This window comes from Mustela nigripes, chromosome X (genome assembly GCF_022355385.1).
Source record: "Mustela nigripes isolate SB6536 chromosome X, MUSNIG.SB6536, whole genome shotgun sequence".
Lineage (NCBI taxonomy): Eukaryota > Metazoa > Chordata > Mammalia > Carnivora > Mustelidae > Mustela > Mustela nigripes.
The window spans coordinates 109,680,459-109,699,392 of record NC_081575.1 but is presented as its reverse complement, the minus strand read 5'-3'; the positions used below and the strand labels follow the sequence as shown (position 1 = coordinate 109,699,392).

The following is an 18,934-nucleotide window of genomic DNA, read 5'->3' as shown; positions in this document are numbered from 1 at the left end:
CACCTTGTACCCTTACGTTTTTTTCCTCTCAGTTGCTGGTACAAAGTGAGCATGCATACTTTAGTTAGCTAGAGTTGAAATTTCAGAGAAAACCAGATTTCATACTTTATTACTCAATAGCTCTGAGCTATGTTATAATAAAGGTCATAGGCTTCTTATTTGTCCCCTACTCACAGAAGTGCATGATTCTTGGCAGAGTGCTATAATTTAAGGTTTATCTTATGTTCACTGATATGTGGGGCATCTACATACTCAGAGCTATGTCACTGTATAGAGACGAGCATGATACCCTTCCTTTAGGACCGACTTGCAACAAGAAGACCAGAGAGGTTTAAAAAATAATTTTAATTATTTCCTGAGTGACTCTTTTCTCTTAATTCACTCATTTAATATTCATTTAGTATTTATTCAACACTTGCACTGTTCTAGACTTTGGAGAATGTCAGTGACCAAAGGTCTGTTACCTCCTGAAGCTTACATTCTAGGGGGAGGAGTTAAATAATAATATAACAAAAAGCAAGTCAGTTATATAATTTGTTAAGTGGGAAGTTCTACAGAAAACAATTAAAACCAGAACAAGGTTGGGAGAATCAGGAGAACCGGAGGCGGAGGGCAGAGCTGTAATTTTAGATAGGGTGGTCGGCCTCCTCGCACAGGCTCCCGAGAGGGAAATGGCTTGTTTGTAGTCACTTGGCTAGTCACTGAGCCACAGGGGAGGATGGATTCCTGGTCCACCCTTAACGCCCATGCACCTTTTCCGAAGGGCAATACGACTTCGGAGTGCTGGGGGGTCTCAATAAGAAAATGAACTGCGTCAGTGTCTGCTTAACCAGGGCGGCCATGAAGCAAGGGGTAGGCATCTAAAGCAGCTTCGGCTTGGCTGGAAGGTTTGGGTTGAGCACAGCTTTTCCAAAGACATGTCCCAAAGCTGGAAGGAGGACACATCACGGAGGGAAAATACAAAAGAAGAGTTACTCTGTAGCTTTAGTGTCTTAGAAATGAAGCATTTAGATACATCTTTTAGGAGCTGTTAACTCTCCCCCAAGACATACTCTTGGCAACTGGATTATTCAGAGCCGCAGACAGCCCAGGGCACTTCTTGCTGGATTTATTTTGGATTTAGGAGGTTTAAAGGCTGAGACACGAATAGATTTTTGTTGACCAGGACCTATTAAAAACTGTCATTCAGTAAAACTTTCCCAGTTTTTGGTCTGAAAAATTTCAGGAAAGAATGTTGTAAATAACTATTCTTTCATGCACTTACCACTCACAAGGCCTTTGCATTTCAGAGGAGAGGATGTTGTTGGAAGGAAAGAGACTTGTCTCTACAGAGGAATTTGTTTTCACCAACAAAGGATCTCAGGATCAAATCTGTATTATAGCCACAGTCTGGCTCAACAGAGTCAGGTGAATGAATTCTAGACAGAAAACAAATGCAAACTCATGGAATGGATAATTCTGAAGACATTCATCTCTATAAAACTCATACCCCCTTTGACTTTGAGTCAAAGAAAAATGAATGTTTGTTTGCTATATCTTTCTCATTTCATTGATGAGCCAACTAAAGCTCAAATAGGTTCAATGATTTGCCCAATATGACACAGGGGATGCTTGAGGAACTAACTCTTTGGTCAGTGCTTATTCTAGTTCAGAAGAATCCATCACATACATTGAATTTATGTACATTTCGACTACATGTATATGACAAAAAGGAGAAAAGTATGTAAAATTGTATTGTCATAAAGCTTATTTATCCCATTGTACACTCTCACTTATATAAAATATTCTCACATCCATATTAGTGTATAAAATCGTGTAGTGCACATTAAGGGTAATTTAAAAGGTTTTCCAGGGGCTAATTTTGGCTATAAATGACACATTTCATGCGAGAATTTAAAACTGAATCCCCTCTTTATAAAACACAATTTCTTGTGTTCCATGTTTCTGCCTTCCTTATACTAAAGGTCAAATCAGGACCCCCAAACATGAATTCATGGTGTAAGAGCCAGATATGCCAATACAAGTGTTTGTTTTGTCATAAACACCACCAAGGTAAATGGGCTCCATTTTATTTATTTGTAGGGTAGGATTGTGCCAGTGTTGGAATTCAGTAGGGGAGGAAAGGGAATCCTGGTCTGAATCTTCTTTGGGGGGTTTTAGCTCTCACTGCTGTCAATCATCAAAAATTCCCCAAGTGTCTGGTTCATGCCTGATGGAGGGTTGCTACAGGCTCTGACCAGGTACTTATTCCAAAGTTCTTCTACCAGTTCTGCGCTTCTCTCCACCTCACCGTCTTCTTCCTCACTTATTTCTAGCTCCCCTTCAATATCAGACCTATAAATGGGTGTACAGTCCAGTTTACTGGGACAACCATTTCTGGTTCTCTTGTTAAGACCTGACTTGGACTTGCCAGGGTAAGTGCAGAACTTAAAATGCATGGTCCTTCAAGCCTGCAGAACAAAAACAGGGAAAAGACAGACTCTTAGAATCATACTCTGTTAGAACTTTGAGATACTTTACAAGTCACCTGGCCCAAACCCCCACTTTTAAAGATCTGGAAACTGAGACCCAGAGAGTTTTCTCGAGGCTGCACAGCTTTAGTGACAAAGCTAGTTTTTCTCACTACTGCTTTAATGCCTGTAGGAGTTTAGATAAAGAAACATTATACGTAGATCAGAACAATAAAAAATATTCTTAGAAACCTGGATCTTCAGTCTTGGGCATCATGTAGGCTGCGTTTTCCTCTTTCAGCCCCAAAAGGAAATGTTATGATAATAAAATACTTGTAGATTTAGGAGGACACATTGTGGAAACCAGTCAGTGGAACTGAGAATGTTTCTATCAACGGGACAAAAAGGAAAGGAGATGACTTAGGAAGTACTCTCGGATGAACACTTGTCTATATTTGTGCTGGGAGAAAGTCTTCCTCATGCTATCTGCTCAACAGGACAAAAACCAGGGCCAAAGCCACAGCTGGGAGATCTACCTTACCTCTTTGAACATATTAAGAACCTCTAATGTGTGTTCTCTGTGGGGAACTGTTTTCTCCTTGGAACATGACAATGTAGCTCTTTTAAGAGAAAAGACCTTGAGGGGCACGTGGGTGGCTCAGTCGTTTAAGTGTCTTCCTTCAGCTCAGGTCATTTTCCCAGGGTCCTGGGATTGAGCCCCACACTGGGCTCCCTGTTCAGCGGGGAGCCTGTTTCTTCCTCTCCCTCTGCTGTTCTCCCCCACCCCCCACTTGTGCTCTGTCACTCTCATTCTCTCTCAAATAAATAAACAAAAATTTTTTTAAAAAGAGAAAGAGAGAAGACCTTGGTAGATTTCAGCAATTGTGAAATGATCATGATAAGATTTTTAAAGACGGGGCACCTGGGTGGCTCAGTGGGTTAAGCCTCTGACTTCGGCTCAGGTCATGATCTCAGGGATCGAGTCCTGCATTGGGCTCTCTGCTCAGCGGCGAGCCTGCTTCGCCCTCTCTCTGCCTACTTGTGATCTCTTTCTCTGTCAAATAAATAAATAAACTCCTCAAAAAAAAAAAAAAAAAAAGATTTCTGAAGACAGACCAAAAATAGCAAGGGCTGACTCTTCGTGATTATGGAGTCTGGCTGCGCCAGTCATTGGTAATGAGTGGACAGGGATTGTGGTGACTGTGGGCATTACAGATATTGTGGCAAAGATTCATGGAGGAGATGAGTCCACACCAAGTTTGAAGGAGGAACGAGGAACAGACTCTGGGATCACTTGGGTTAATACTTCTGGCAAATAAGCTGGAATCTAGAAAGACAGACTCTCGCTTATGAATAGCGGCCTAATCTGGTTTGTTGCCCAAAGGTTATCGATATTCTGTGGAGTGATCCCAGAGGCAAAAGAGGCTGTTACCCAAACACAAGTCGCGGAGGAGGCTGTTATTTCGGACCAGATATCACCTCCAAGATTCTTAATAAGTTTCAGTTGAAGATGCTGATCAGGTCTCATGAATGTAAGCCCGAAGGGTATGAAATCTGCCATGACGGGAAGGTAAGCAGACGGTGGTGGTGACAGCATCACACACATCCTCGCCCCAGGCAGTTTTTCTTCCCAGGATGCATCTTACCTAGAGGCTCATGGGAAGGTGACTTCCTCAGGACCAAAACAGGAGGCCACGCTTTGGTACATAGAAACAGGAGACTACGAGGTTCACACAGGTTATCTGAAGGGGCCTCAGTGTGCCTTACCCGAAGAGCTATTTGGCTTATTTCCCTGACCTTCCTGAATCCCAGAGATAGAAATTCTGACACGTAGCTCTAAGTGCACCCGCAGACAGGCTGCCTTCTTTATTGATCAAAAGGTGGCTTTCTGGTGCAGTGCAGTGGAGAAGGTACTTACCCTCACAGAGCCCATCAAAGGCAGCCGTGAGTCTGGCTGGCTCTCCTTCACCTTTGGTACTTGCCCTGTGCAGGGCAGAGCCACAAAACCCGCCTCGCTTCTCCTCACTGAGCAGGTGAGCTCTAGCGAGTCGCCCGCTGTGGTCAGTGTAGCTGCGGACGCTAAAGTGGAGCGTGTTGGGCTCCTTCCATGGTGTCTGGTAAGGCCAGAAGAGGGCTGAGGAGCGGGTTCCTCATTCCAGGTTGTCTTGGGATGTCCCTTTTCTACCAGAGAATAACAATAAATAAAACAGAATACCAAACCATGTGGCATCTCTGTTTCAAGGCTTTCACTTTTCTTACCTCCCATTAGTTCATTTTCGGCTCCTGCTCGGGTTGTGAGATAGTGAAGGCAAGTATTCTTTAAGGTTTCTTCGTACTGGGCCCAAGCTCCTGTCCACGACCAGGGTTACCCTGCCATCTCCCCCTCCATGGCCCCAGGGCTGGTTCCTTCCCAGCAGAGTGGTCCTGGCCACTCTGTATTGGGGCCACTACTTTCTCTGCCCTTGAAGGACTGGTTTTGTGCAGGGCCCCAAGCCCTCTACATCAGTCAACTTGGAGCAAAAGAGAAAGACTGATAGTAGAGGAGTTTTATTTTGAACACTCAAGTATCACAAGGAAAGAAAGCAAAGGCATTACCAGCTTGGAAAATTAGAATTTGCAAAACCAAGCGTTAAGTAGATTTCTAAGGTACGGAACTGGAATTGTACACAGGATCGCAAGGCTAGGCCCTACGGGGGTGAGTGACTGGAAGTTCATATTCCCGCAAACACTGATTTTGAAGCCTTGTCGCTCTTCAGTGGAATCACAGAAAATCCTGTCAGACTTGGGTCATTTGTATGGATTTGGAACTTTGCTTTTTGCTTTTTTAGGAATGGAGCTATTTCTGCCTTTACTGAAGGATCTTTTAAGAACTAACTCTACGCGAACCTGGCCCTCTTTTTCTTTAATCAGGTTGTTACGGTATTTTCTGCTTCTAATTATTATGAAGAAGGCAGCAATCGAGGAGCTTACATCAAACTGTGTTGTGATATGACCCCTCGATTTTTCCAGTACCAAGTAACTAGGGCAACGTGCTCGAGGCCTCTCTACCAAAGGTATGTATGCTCCAAGGAGAATTCTGAGTGCTGCTACTGGTGACCCAGTAGAACCAGTCCAGAGTGACTAAGAGCAGCCATGAGAGTGAAGACAACTCCTTACTGGTCACTCATTGGTATAAACACAATAGAATTAGGTCCAGACACCAAGCAGTGAATGCATTCATATTTGAAACCAAGAGGAGCAATTTTCAGTTCATATGTCTCTTTAAGTGGGTAAAGCCATTAGTGTCTAGGAGCAGCCTCTAACTGAATGTAAAGAAAAGAAGGTCCCCACATCCAACCTGCTGCCATACCCGAAAGCCCTCCCTGTCCCCCAAACAGCCCTGTGTGCTCTTGCCTCTTGGTCGCTTTTCTACCCTGAAGCGTAGAATGACAAGAGTTGAGTGTCTCTCCGTGTGATGGCCTCCGTAGCTTATCTTCCTTTTCCCCATTCAACGTGATCTTTTTAAGACGTTTTCATTATAAAATGAGTATGTTTGTTGTTAACAAGTGAGACCAAACAAAGATGTATACAGAAAATGCTAATGATCTTCTCTCCCCCTCCTTCTTAATGATGCTTTTTCCCAGAGGCAGCTGAAATTGATAGCCCAGAGTGGACATTTCTTCCCTTTTCTTGCTCTACAAGAATAAACAAACCATTATGTTCATCGAATTTAAAAAATGTTGAGCACCTCCTGTGTATCTATCATACACTGTACCAGGCACAGACGATAGAGCAATGAACAAAATAGGCAGAAGTCCTTTCCCTCACCCAGTGCAGATCCCAGAGGGGAAGGAGAAAGGCAGTCTGCAACATACAAACTTTTTTTTTTTTTTTTTTACAAAGATAGAATCACACAGCACACTCTACAACTGACTTTTTCTCTAAAGATGGTATCATGAACATTACTCCAAGTGAATACACGTAGTCCTAACTCAATCTTTCTAGTAGATGTGCCATAAAAATTATAGAGTGACAAAATCTTACTCAATTGAAGGCCATCCAGCTTGGTTCCAGGGTTTTGCACTTAAAAGCAATGTTGTATAGAACAAATACTTCTCCGTGTGTGTGTGTGTGTGTGTGTGTGTACATACATACATACACACACGCGTGCATGCATACAGCCATAAGTTTTAGTACTTTTTTAACACAAAATTTCAAAATGTGGAGTTTATAGATTTATGGTTTAAAATTTTGCTGGATACTCCAAAAGAGTTTTAACAATTAACAATCTGAAAAACAACATACCAACTTTTCCACATCCTTATTAGTCTCAGATATTACTACACTTCTTGATTTTTGCCAAGCTGTTGGATCAAAATGGTAAATCTCATTGTTTTAATTAGCACTTTTGCCTATCTTATGTTTTTGGACATTGCATTTTTCTCTTCTTTGAATTTCCTATTTGTATTATTCCTCCATTTTACATTGGGTTGTTTGTCATTTTCTGATCAATTTTTAGGAGTACTTTGCAAATGAGGGATAGAGGATTTTTACAGTTACATTGTATATATTTTGTCATTTTGCTTTAGTTCTATGAAAGCACATTTTTGTATATAATTTCATCGTATCTTTTGGATTTTCATCTTTGTTAGAAGAATGTCTCCACAACAAGTTTATATTATATTATATTTTATTATGTTAGTAAGTTAATCTCAAATTATTTTAACAGCTTTGTTGAGGCATAATTCACACACCATGAAGTTGACCAGTTTAATTCACCGATAGGATATTTATAGAGTTGTGCAACCATCGCTATAACCTAGTTTCTTCTTCTTTTCTTTTTTAAATTAAATTTATTTTTTTTCATTGTTCCAAAATAATCTAGTTTTAAAACATTTGTGACATTCTAAAAGGACAACTTGAACCCATTAGCAGTCACCAGTCACTTACCTCTATCACAACTCTAGGCAACCAGTAGTCTGTTTTCTCTTTCTGTCTCTATAAGTTTTACCTGTTCTGGATATTTCATGTAAATGGGATCACACAATATGTGGTCTTCTGTGACTGGCTTCTTTCACTAAGCACAATGTTTTTGAGGTTCATTAATGTAACGTGTATGAACGCTTCATTCCTTCTTATGGCTGAGTAATATTCCATTATATGAATAGACCACATTTTCTTTTTTTAAAATTAAAAATTTTTTTAAGGTTTTAATTCCAGTACAGTGAACACATAGTATTACATTAGCCTCGAGTGTACAATATAGTGATTTAACAATTCCAGACATCATCCTGTGCTCAGCACGAGTACCTCCTTCATCCCCATCACCTATTTCACCATCCCCCCCCCACCGACCACCCCTCTGGAAACCATCACTTTGTTCTCTATAGTTCAGGGTCTGTTTCTTGGTTTACCCCCCCTTGTCCTTTGTTCATTTGTTTTGTTCCTTAAATTTCACATATGAGTGAAATCATATGGTATTTGTCTTTCTCGGACTGATTTCACTTAGCATAGTACTCTCTAGCTTCATCCATGCTATAGCCAATGGTAAGATTTAATTCTTTTTTTGGCTGGGTAGTATTCCATTGTGTATATATATCACTGCTCTTTATCTACTCATCAACTGATGGACACTTGTGTTGCTTCCATATCTTGAGTATTGTAAATAATGCTTCCATAAACATAGGGAGGCATGTATCTCTTTGAATTAGTGTGCTTGTATTCTTTGGGTAAATACCCAGTAGTACGATTGCTGGATTGTAAGGTATTTCTATGTTTAACTTTTTGAAGATCCTCCATACTGTTTTCCACAGTGTCTGCTCCAGTTTGCATTCCCACCAGCAGTGCGTGAGGGTTCCCGTTTCTCCACATCCTCACCAACACCTGTTGTTTCCCGTGTTGTTGATTTTAGCCATTCTGAAAGTGTGAGGTAATAGCTCATGGTGGTTTTGATTTGCATTTCCCTGATGGTAAGTGATGATGAGCATCTTTTCTTGTGCCTGTTGGCCATCTGGATGTTGTCTTTGGAGAAATGTCTGTTCTTGTCTTCTGCCCGTTTTTAAAATTTGATTATTTGGTTTTTTGGATGTTGAGTTTGATAAGTTCTTTTATATATTTTGGATATTAACCTTTTGTCGGATATGTTATTTGCAGATATCTTCTCCCATTCCACAGGTTGCCTTTTAGTTTTGTGTATTGTTCCTTTTGCTGTGCAGAAGCTTTTTATTTTGATGTCGTTCCAATAGTTTATTTTTGCTTTTGTACCCCCTGCCTCAGAAGACCTATCTAGAAAAAGTTGCTATGGCTAATGCCAGAGAGGTTACTGCCTGTGCTCTCTCCTAGGATTTTTATTGCTTCAGATCTCACATTTAGGTCTTTATTCCATTTTGAGTTTATTTTTGTGTATGGTGTAAGAATGTGGTTTCATTCCTTCCACGTAACTGTCCAGTTTTCCCAAAGCCATTTGTTGAAGAGACTGTCTTTTCCTCATTACATATTCTTTCCTGCTTTGTTGAAGATTAATTGACCATATAACTGTGAGTTTATTTCTGGGTTTTCTATTCTGTTCCATTGATCTCTTTGTCTACTTTTGTGCCAGTAACATATTGTTTTGATTACTACAGCTTTGTAATATAACTTGAAGTCTGGAATTGCGATAATGCCAGTTATATTTTTATTCTTCAAGATAGCTTTAGCTTGAATAGTTCACATTTTCTTTGACCATTCATCAGACCATTGATGGAAAGTTGTCTTTTTTCCACTTTTTGGCTATTATGAATAATAATGTTTTGAACATTGGTGGACAGATTTTCTGCATACATATGTTTTCATTTCTCTTGGGTATATACCTGAAAGTGGAATTGTTAGATTATATGGTACCTTTATTTTTAACATTTTGAGTAACTTGTAAGCTTTTATCCCCAAGGGTCTGCGTAATTTTACATTCCCACCAGCAGTGTATGAGGATTCCAGTTTTTATACATCCTTGCCAACCCTTATTATGATCTTTTTTATGGTAGCCATTTTAGTAAATGTGAGATAGAATCTTATTGTGGATTTGATTTGCATTTTTCTAATGACCAGTAATATTGAGGGCCTTTGTATGTACTTATTGGACATTTGTTTATCTTCTTTGAAGAAATGCCTATATCAGATCCCTTTTCAACTTTTTTTTTTTAAGATTTTTATTTATTTATTTGACAGACAGAGATCACAAGTAGGCAGAGAGGCAAGCAGGGGGGTGTGGAGCAGGCTCCCTGCTGAGCAGAGAACCCAATACAGGGCTCCATCTCAGGACCCTGGGATCATGACCTGAGCCAAAGGCAGAGGCTTTAACCCACTGAGCCACCCAGGTGCCACCTTTTTCAAAGAAGATTTTATTCATTTATTTGAGAGAGAGAGAGAACAAGCAGAAGGAGGGGCAGAAGGAGAGGGAGAAGCAGACTTCCTCCCCTGTGCAGCAGGGAGCGTGGTTTGGGTGTTCAATTACAGGACCCTGGGCTGATGGTGCAAGTCAAAGACAGACACTCAACCAACTGAGCCACACAATCGCCCCTCCTTTTTCAATTTTTAATTGAGTTATTATTCTTTTTATTATGGTGTTACAAGAATTCTTGATATATCCTATACACATCACTTATTAGATAAATGATTTGCAGATAGTCTCTCTCAATCTGTGGGATATATTTTCCCTTTCCTTATGGTATTATTTGCAGCACAAAATTCTCAATTTTGATGAAATCCAATCTTCTCTCTCTCTCTCTCTTTTTTGCTTGTGCTTTTGTTGTTGTATTTAAGAAGCCATTGCCTAACTCAAAGGTATGAGGATTTATTCCTATATTGTCTTCTAAGAATTTTATACATTAAGCACTTACATTTGGGTATCTGATCCGTTTTGAGTTAATGTATGTGGTGTGAGGTAGGGCTTTAACTTTATTCTTTTGCATGTGGCTATCTAGTTGTCCCAGCACTAGCAGTTGGAAAGACTATTCTTCTCCCAAGTAATTGTCTTGGCACATTTGTCAAAAGTCAATTGACGATAAAGGTATAGGTTTATTTCTAGTCTTTAAATTGTATTCCATTGATCTGTATCTCTATTCTAATGCAAGTGATACACTGTCCTGATTAGTGCAGCTTTGTAGTAAGTTTTGAAACTGGGAAATGTGAGTTGAACTTTGTTCTTGTTTTTTAAGATTGTTTCAGTTATTCTGGCACCCCGGCATTTCCATATGAATTTTAGAATCAGCTTGTCAACTTCTACAAAAATGCCAGCTGGGATTTTGTTAGGGATTATTTTGAATCTGTAGATATATTTGGTGGCCATTGCCATTTTATTTTTATTTTTTAAAGATTTTATTTATTTATTTGGGGAGGGGGAGACACAAAGGGAAAGGGTGAGACAGAATCTTAAACAGACTCCCTGCTGGGCACAGAGCCCAACATGGGGCTCAGTTTCTCAACCCTGAGATCATGACCTGAGCCAAAACCAAGAGTCAGATGCTTAACCGACCAAGCCACCCAGGCCCTCCTGGTTATTGCCATTTTTTAAAAAAAGATTTTGTTTATTTATTTGACAAAGACACATTGAGAGAGGGAACAAAAGCAGGGGGAGTGGGAGAGGGAGAAGCAGGCTTCCTGCTGAGCAGGGAGCCAAATGTGGGGCTTGATTCCAGGACTCTGGGATCATGACCTGAGCCTAAGGCAGATTCTTAACTGTCTGAGCCAACCAGGCACCCATGGTTATTGTCATTCTAATTATTAGGTCTTTGAGTCCATGAGCATGTAATATTGTTCTATTTATTTAGCTCTTTAATTTCCTTGAAGAAAGTTTTGGTTTCTCTGTGTAAAAATCTTGAATTTCTTTGTTAAATTCATTTCTGAGTATTTTATTCTTTGTAGTGCTATAGAAAGTAGAATTGCTTTCTTAATTTAAATTTTTGGATTGTTCATTTCTAGCCTATAGAAATACAATTGTTTTTTGTATACTGTGCAATCTTGATTAACTTGTTTATTAATTCTAATAGTTTTTAGTAGGTTCCTTGGGATTTTTTATATACAAAATCATACTATTTCTGGATGAAAATAGTTTCACTTTTTTTCCAATCTGGATGCCTTTTACTTCTATTTCTTGTTTAATTGTCCTGGCTACCCTCTAGATTAATGTTGACTAGAAGTGGTGAAAGCAGATATCCTTACTTTGTTCCTGTTCATAAAAGGGACACATTCAGTCTTTCACCATTAAGTATATCAGCCATGTGTTTTATGTAGATGCCTCTCATCAGATTGAGGAAGTTCCCTTCTATGCCAAATTTATTGAGTGTTTTTATCATGAAAGAGTGTTAGAGTTTGTCAAATGCTTTTTCTGTATCTATTGAGAGGATCATGTGTTTTATGTTCCTTTTTAAAAAATTAATATGATATTTTTAAAATTTCAGATATTAAACAGACCTTGATTCCTTGGATAAATCCCACTTGTTCATGGTATATAATCCTTTTTATACATTGCTGGGTACAGTTTGCTGGTATTTTATTGAGGATTTTCCATCTATATTCATTTTTTTTTTAAGATTTTTATTTATTTATTTGACAGAGCAAGAGAGGACAGGAAGAGCAGCAGAGGGTGAGGGAGAAGAAGGCTCCCCACTGAACAGGGAGCCTGATGTGGGGCTCGATCCCAGGACCCTGGGATCATGACCTGAGCCAAAGGCAGTTGCTTAACGAACTGAGCCACCCGGGCGCCCCAATATTCATTTTTTTTTTAATTAAAAATTTTTTTCAAGTAATCTCTATATCCAACATGGGACTCAAACTCACAACCCTGAAATCAAGAATTGTGTGCTCTACTGACTGAGCCAGCCAGATGCCCCTCGATCTATATTCATAAGAGGTGTTATAGTGATGTGTAGTTTTCTCGTGATCTTTGGTTTTGGTGTCAGGATAAAATATTGGCTTCATATTATAATATGGGTATGTATAACAAGATGGGTAGTATGCTCAATACTTTTTTTGAGGAGTTTGTGTGATTGGTATTAATTTTTCTTTAAATGTTTGGTAGACTTCACCAGTGAAGCCATCTCATCCTGAGCTTTTCTTCATAAGAACTTGTTCGATTACTTACTCAATCTTTTTATCTGTTCTAAGTCTGTTCAGGTTTTCTATTTCTTCTTAGTCAGTTTTGGTAGTTTGTATCTTTATAGGAATTTGTCCATTTCTTCTGGATTATCTAATTTGTTGGTGTATAATTGCTTATAGTATTCCCTCATAACCTTTTATTTCTGTGAGGTCAATTGTGATGACCCCTCTTTCATGCCTGATTTTAGAAATTTGAGTCCTTCATTCCTTTTTTCTTGGCCAGTCTAGCTAAAGTTTGTCAATTTTATTGATCTTTTTGGAAGAACCAATTTTTGGCTTTATTGATTTTCTCTATTGTTTTTCTGTTTTCTATTTCATTTACAGGCACACCACAGAGATACTGCAGGTTCAGTTTCAGTCCACCGTAATAAAGCAAATCTTAGGGCGCCTGGGTGGCTCAGTAGGTTAAAGCCTCTGCCTTCAGCTCAGGTCATGATCTCAGGGTCCTGGGATCGAGCCCCGCATCGGGCTCTCTGCTCAGTAGGGAGTCTGCTTCCCCCTCTCTCTCTGCCTGCCTCTCTGCCTACTTGTAATCTCCATCTGTCAAATAAATAAATAAAATCTTTAAAATAAATAAATAAAGCAAATCTTACAATAAAGCAAGTCAGGAGAATTTTTCAGTTTCCTAGTGCATATAAAAGTTATGTTTGCATTATACTGTAGTCTGTTAAGTGTGCAGTAGCATATCTAAAAAACAACATGTATACTTTAATTTTATTTTTTTTTTTAGGATTTTAGGCTTTGGCCTAAGAGAATATGGTGACTGGTTTGATCTTCTAACCAGACCACTTAGACTTTCTCCATATCAGCAATAAGGCTGTTCCATTTTCCTATCATTTGGGTTTATTGGGATATCACTTTTAATTTCCTTCAAAAATTTCTTTCTTTGCATTAAAAACTTGACTAACTTTTGGGCACAAGAAGATTAGTCTTCAGCCTCTCTTGGCTTTCAACATGCCTTCCTCACTAAGCTTAATCATTTCTAGCTTTTGATTTAATATGAGAGGGGCGCCTGGCTGCCTCAGTCAGAAGAACATGTGACTCTTGATCTCAGGGTTGTGACTTTGATCCCTACATTGGTTGTAGAGATTACTAAAAATAAATAAATAAACTTAAAAAATATAAAGTGAGAGACCTTTGACTCCCTTTAACTTGAACATTTAGAGGCCACTGTAGGTTTAATAATTAGTCTAAGGAAATAGGGAGGCTCAAGGAGAGAGAGAGCGATGAGGGATGACTGGTCAGTAGAGCAGTCAGAACAGATACAATATCAATTAAGTGGCTGTCCTATGTGGGCATAGTTTGTGGCACCCCAAAACAATTACAATACTAAAATTAAAGATCACTGATCATAGATCACCATAACAAAATAATAATGGAAAAGTTTGAAATACTGTGAGAATTACCAAAATGTGACAGAGACACAAAGTGAGCAAATATTATTCGAAAAATGTCATTGATAAGCTTGCTCAGTGCAGGGTTACCACAAACCTTCAATATGTAAAAATACCTTAGAAGTACTATAAAACATTTATGCCTATAGTTTTCCTCTATTCTTTATTCTTTCCATCTGTTTTCTTTCAGTTTACTCTTTTTTTCCTAGTTTTTGAAAGCAGAGATTATGTTATTGATTTGAGATCTTTTTTTTTTTTTTTTTTTTTTTTTTTTTTTAACGCAGGCGCCTGCGGGTGGTCAGCGCGCGCCTGCGGGTGGTCAGCAGCTCCTGCTAGCTGAGCACGTGAGATCTTTTTTAATATAGGCATTTGTAGCTACAAATTTTCTTCTAAGCACTATTTTGGTTATGTCTCATGCATTTTGACATATTGTGTTTTAATCTTCATTTATCTTAAAGTATATTCCAATTTCTCTTGTGATTTCCTCTTTGACCCATTGATTATTTAGGATTGTGTTGTTTGATTTCCTTGTATTTGGGATTTCCCCAAATTTCTTTCTGTTATTAATCTCTAATTTATTCCCTTTGTAGTCAGAAAAGATACTTTGTATTATGTTAATCATGTTAAATCTATTGAGACTTATACGGTGGCGTAGCATAGGATCCATTGTGGAGAATGTTCCATATGTGATTTAGAAAAATGTATATTCTGCTGTTGTTGGGTAGAGTGTTTTATACATATCTATTAAATTTAGTTGGTTTGTAGTGCTGTCCAAGTCTTTTATATCCTTTTTTTATTTTCTGCCTCATTGTTATATCCATTATTGAAAGTAGAATATTGAAGTCCCCAACTATTATTGTTAAATTGTCTCTTTCTCCCTTCAATTCTGTCTGTTTTTGCTTCATATAGTTTTGGGCTCTGTTGTTAGGTTCATATATGGTTACAATTGTTGTCTTCTTGTCTGACTCTTTTATCATTATAAAATATCCCTCTTTATCTCTAGTAATATATTTTGTCTTCAAGTCTATTCTGTCTACTATTAGTTAGAGTGTAGCCACTCTAACTCTCTTATGGTTGATGTTTGCATAATACACATTTTTTTTGTTCTTTTGAGCTCTTTGTATCTTTGAAACTAAAGTGTATCTCCTGTAGAAAACATACAGTTGGGTCTGCCCTCTCTGCTTTTTGGGGGAGGGGATATATGACTCATAGCCACTTTACTTCTCTCTTCTTCCTTTATTTAGAATTTATTTTTGTAAACGGTCGAGGTGATTTAGCATTCAGACAGATAACTATGCTAGCACTGTGTTAAAAAAAAAATAGCCCCTTTCCACTGAATTGTAATACCCCCTTTGTCATATATATTATTCCCATATATAGTTCACTAAGTTTATGCAATTTCTATTCTGTTCTGCTCATGCATCTGTCTTCTTTTGTGTTAATACCTATTGTTTGGTTTTAGCAACTTCACAGTAAATTTTAATGTCTGCTATAGCAAGTCCCTCTTTATTTTTCTTGTTTTTAAAAATTATCTTGGATATGCTCAGACATCAGTTGCTTATGTAAAACTTGGAAATCAAAAAGAAAACACCAGTGGTAATCCTTTTAAAATTTCACAATACATGCACATACATACATACATACAAAAACACTGACCACCTACTAACAGGGTATGTGTGTAGTTAGGCAATTCATTTGAAGTGGAACACATTAAAACAAGACACAGTGGTATGGTTTATGTGTCTTTCTTTCACCCAATAATTGTTTTGTTACCATAGGGTGAATACTATGGAAAGTAGTGCCATCAGGATATTGAAAGAGAGAATGCTTTCACGAAAAACTGACCTCATTCGTGCTTTCCAACTTCAAGACCGCAGTAAATCAGGTAATAAAATTATGTTATGCTTACCATTTCTTAACGTACCAGCTTACATAAAAATCAGTTTTTACTTTTTTTTTTTTGCTCCCTTAAGATTTCAGTTTTCTATTTTTACTAACGAGGAAAGATAGAGATAAAAATAAAATATAATCCATTATGTGCTTGAAAAAAGCCATATTCCTCCTTTGCAGGAAGTTTCTTTCAACTTAAAACAACAACAACCCTTCTATTTTGGTATCTCAGACTAGATACTCCATAAGGCCCTCCTGCTAAGTAACAGCTAGCTTCTAGAGGATACAGAATTTTAATGCATCTACCAGCCTCACAGTAAGATAAATATGTAGGAAACATTTTATTTCCCCATGAAAGGTTTTTTGAAACCATATTTGGGGCATGGAGTAGCAAGCAAGCACAAAATAGTAGATTGTCCTGAGGGCAAATGCTAATTTTGGTGTAACACTCAATCCTGAGACTAAACCATGGGATAAAAGAAAGATGGATAAGCTGAATCTGAGAGTTCTACATTAAGCCTGGGCCCTCAAAGAGGCTACGGTAGGCCTATGTTTGTAGTGCCCCCCACTCTTGGCAAGCAAATGCAAATCCATGTTCAAGGGATGCATCCCTAATTTTGGCCACTAATGTATCCAGAGATTAAGATCAACCACGAGCTCATAACCAAAGATTGTGAAACAGCGAGGCAAGCTACCATGAGTAAGAGTCAACAGAAAGAACAAACTACAGATTTAATTCCCTAAAGACATCAGATATTAGAATTTTCAAATGCAAATACAAACAACTAAGAAATGTTTAATGAAATAAAAGATGGAATTGCAGACATGCATTTGAAAACAATTTGAAGAACCAAATAGATAAAAAAATATACTTGTTTAAGAAAACCCATAACGAAAAAAAAAAAAAAACCATAACGGATGGGTTAAACAGAAGATTAGACATTGCTTAAGAAGGAATTAGAAATATTAAGTGTTATGGACAGTAAAGTCAAGTCTAACATACATCTACTCAGGGTCCCAGGAGAAAAGACTGTAAGAGAGGATATATTTGACATGATTATGGCTGAGACTTTTCCAGAACTGATAAGCCAACTCACATTCACAGGTAGAGAGGTACAGTGTTTCTCAAACAGGATAAAAAAAATAAATACACACCTATACACACTTGTGGAGAAACTACAGGACACCAACAGCAAATAAAAATATCTTGGGGAGCACCTGTGTGGCTCAGTGGGTAAAGCTTCTGCCTTCAGCTCAGGTCATGATCTCAGGGTCCTGGGATGGAACCCTGCGTCAGGCTCTCTGCTCAGCGGGTAGCTTGCTTCCCCCTCTTTCTCTGCCTGCCTCTCTGCCTACTTGTGATCTCTCTCTTTGTCAAATAAATAAAATCTTTTAAAAAAAGTCTTGGAAGCAGAGAGAAATACACATTGCTACAAAGAAAAAACAGTTGTACTGTTATTAGACTTCTCCATAGTTGCAATAGAAACCTGTAAACAGTGGAATCATATATAAAAAATACTGAAACCAAAACTTAGAGAAAGATACAACATGAAAACACAAGACCAAAGTTGTAAGAGCTCTATTAATATTAGACAAAGTAGATTTCAAGGAAATATACATTACTCAAAATAAAAAGGGACACTTTGTAATGATAAAATAGTTTGACAATTGAATCCATTCTAAATGTATATGTATTGATTTATAGCCTCAAAAATATATTTAAGAAAATCAACAGAACAAATAAAAGTAGATAAATCTACCATCACATTGGGAGATTTTAATACCCCTTTGACTAAAAGAATTAACGGACAAAAAGATTAGTAGACTTCCCCTAAAAGACGTATATAGAACTCTGCACCCAACATTGCAGAATATACATTTTTGTCAAGCACAAATGGAACATTTACAAATATTGATCATAAACTGGAACAGAAGGCAAATCTCAACAAATTTTTGTATAAGAAACATACAGAATAAATTTTCTGTCATAGTGAATTGACAGAAGGTAGCCAGAAAATTCCCTGGGGCTTAGAAATAAGAAATATAATGCTAAATAGCCCTTAGATAAAAGGAAAAATAACAGTGGAAACTAGAATTCTGCAACTGAATGAAAATGCAACATATTGAAACTTATAAGATACAAGTTAGAGAAGCACTGAACATACATATATTTTAATATTTTAAAAGATGAAACTAAGATCAACAAAGTAAAAAAATAAAGATTCTTTGAAGAAACTAGTAAATCTGATAAAACACTGGTAAGGAGACAGACAGAGAAAGAGAAATAATCGATGCCAGAATTGAGAAGAGAGATGTTACTACAGACTTTACAGGTATTAAAAAGCTCATAAGATGTATTATAGAAACTCTTATGCTCGGGCACCTGGGCTTTGTCATTAAACATCTGCCTTTGGCTCAGGTCATGATCCTGTGGTCCAGGAATTGAGCCCTGTATTGAGCTCTCTGCTCAGCAGAGAGCCTGCTCCTCTCTCTCCCATTTGCCCCTCCCCCTGCTTGTGCATGTGCTTCTCTCTCTGTCAGATGAATAAATAAAATCTTGGGAAAAAAAAGAAACTCTTGTGCTAATAATTAACACTTTATATTAAATGGACAAATTCCTAAAATACGTTACACATACCCACTGTCTTGCCAAAACAGACACAAAAAGAAATAGAAAATCTCAACAATCCTATAACTGTTGAAGAAAATGGATATGAAATTTTGCAACTTGTCCCAAAGACAGCTTAGTTCAGATAGCCTCATTAACCATTACAATATACATTTAAGAATAAAACCAGTATTATAAAACTCTTCCAGAGAATGGAAATACAAGGGATATTTCCAAGATTATTTTAGGAGGTCAGCATAACCTTGATACCAAAACCCAACAAAAACATTATGGAAAAGGAAAGTTAATAGCTAATCTTGCTCATAAACTTAGATGAAAAAAATCCTAAATGGAATATTAACAAAAGGTTAAATTACAACCAAGTTTGGTTTAGTCTAGAAATGTTAGGAATTGTAGCTTGTTTTAACATTCAGAAATCAATCAGTTTAATTCACTGCTTTAACAAAATTAAAGAAGTTATG

At 37.8% G+C, this 18,934-nt stretch overlaps 1 protein-coding gene across 1 annotated transcript in view; it reads left to right on the top strand.

Moving 5' to 3' along the window:
• Window positions 1-18,934, top strand: part of PPEF1 (protein phosphatase with EF-hand domain 1) — a 72,055-nt gene that overhangs the window by 46,396 nt on the left and 6,725 nt on the right. The window contains exons 11-13 of the mRNA XM_059385302.1: window positions 3,835-4,020; window positions 5,361-5,503; window positions 15,733-15,839. Coding sequence (XP_059241285.1) covers window positions 3,835-4,020; window positions 5,361-5,503; window positions 15,733-15,839 — 436 coding nt within the window. The remainder of the gene's footprint in view (window positions 1-3,834; window positions 4,021-5,360; window positions 5,504-15,732; window positions 15,840-18,934) is intronic.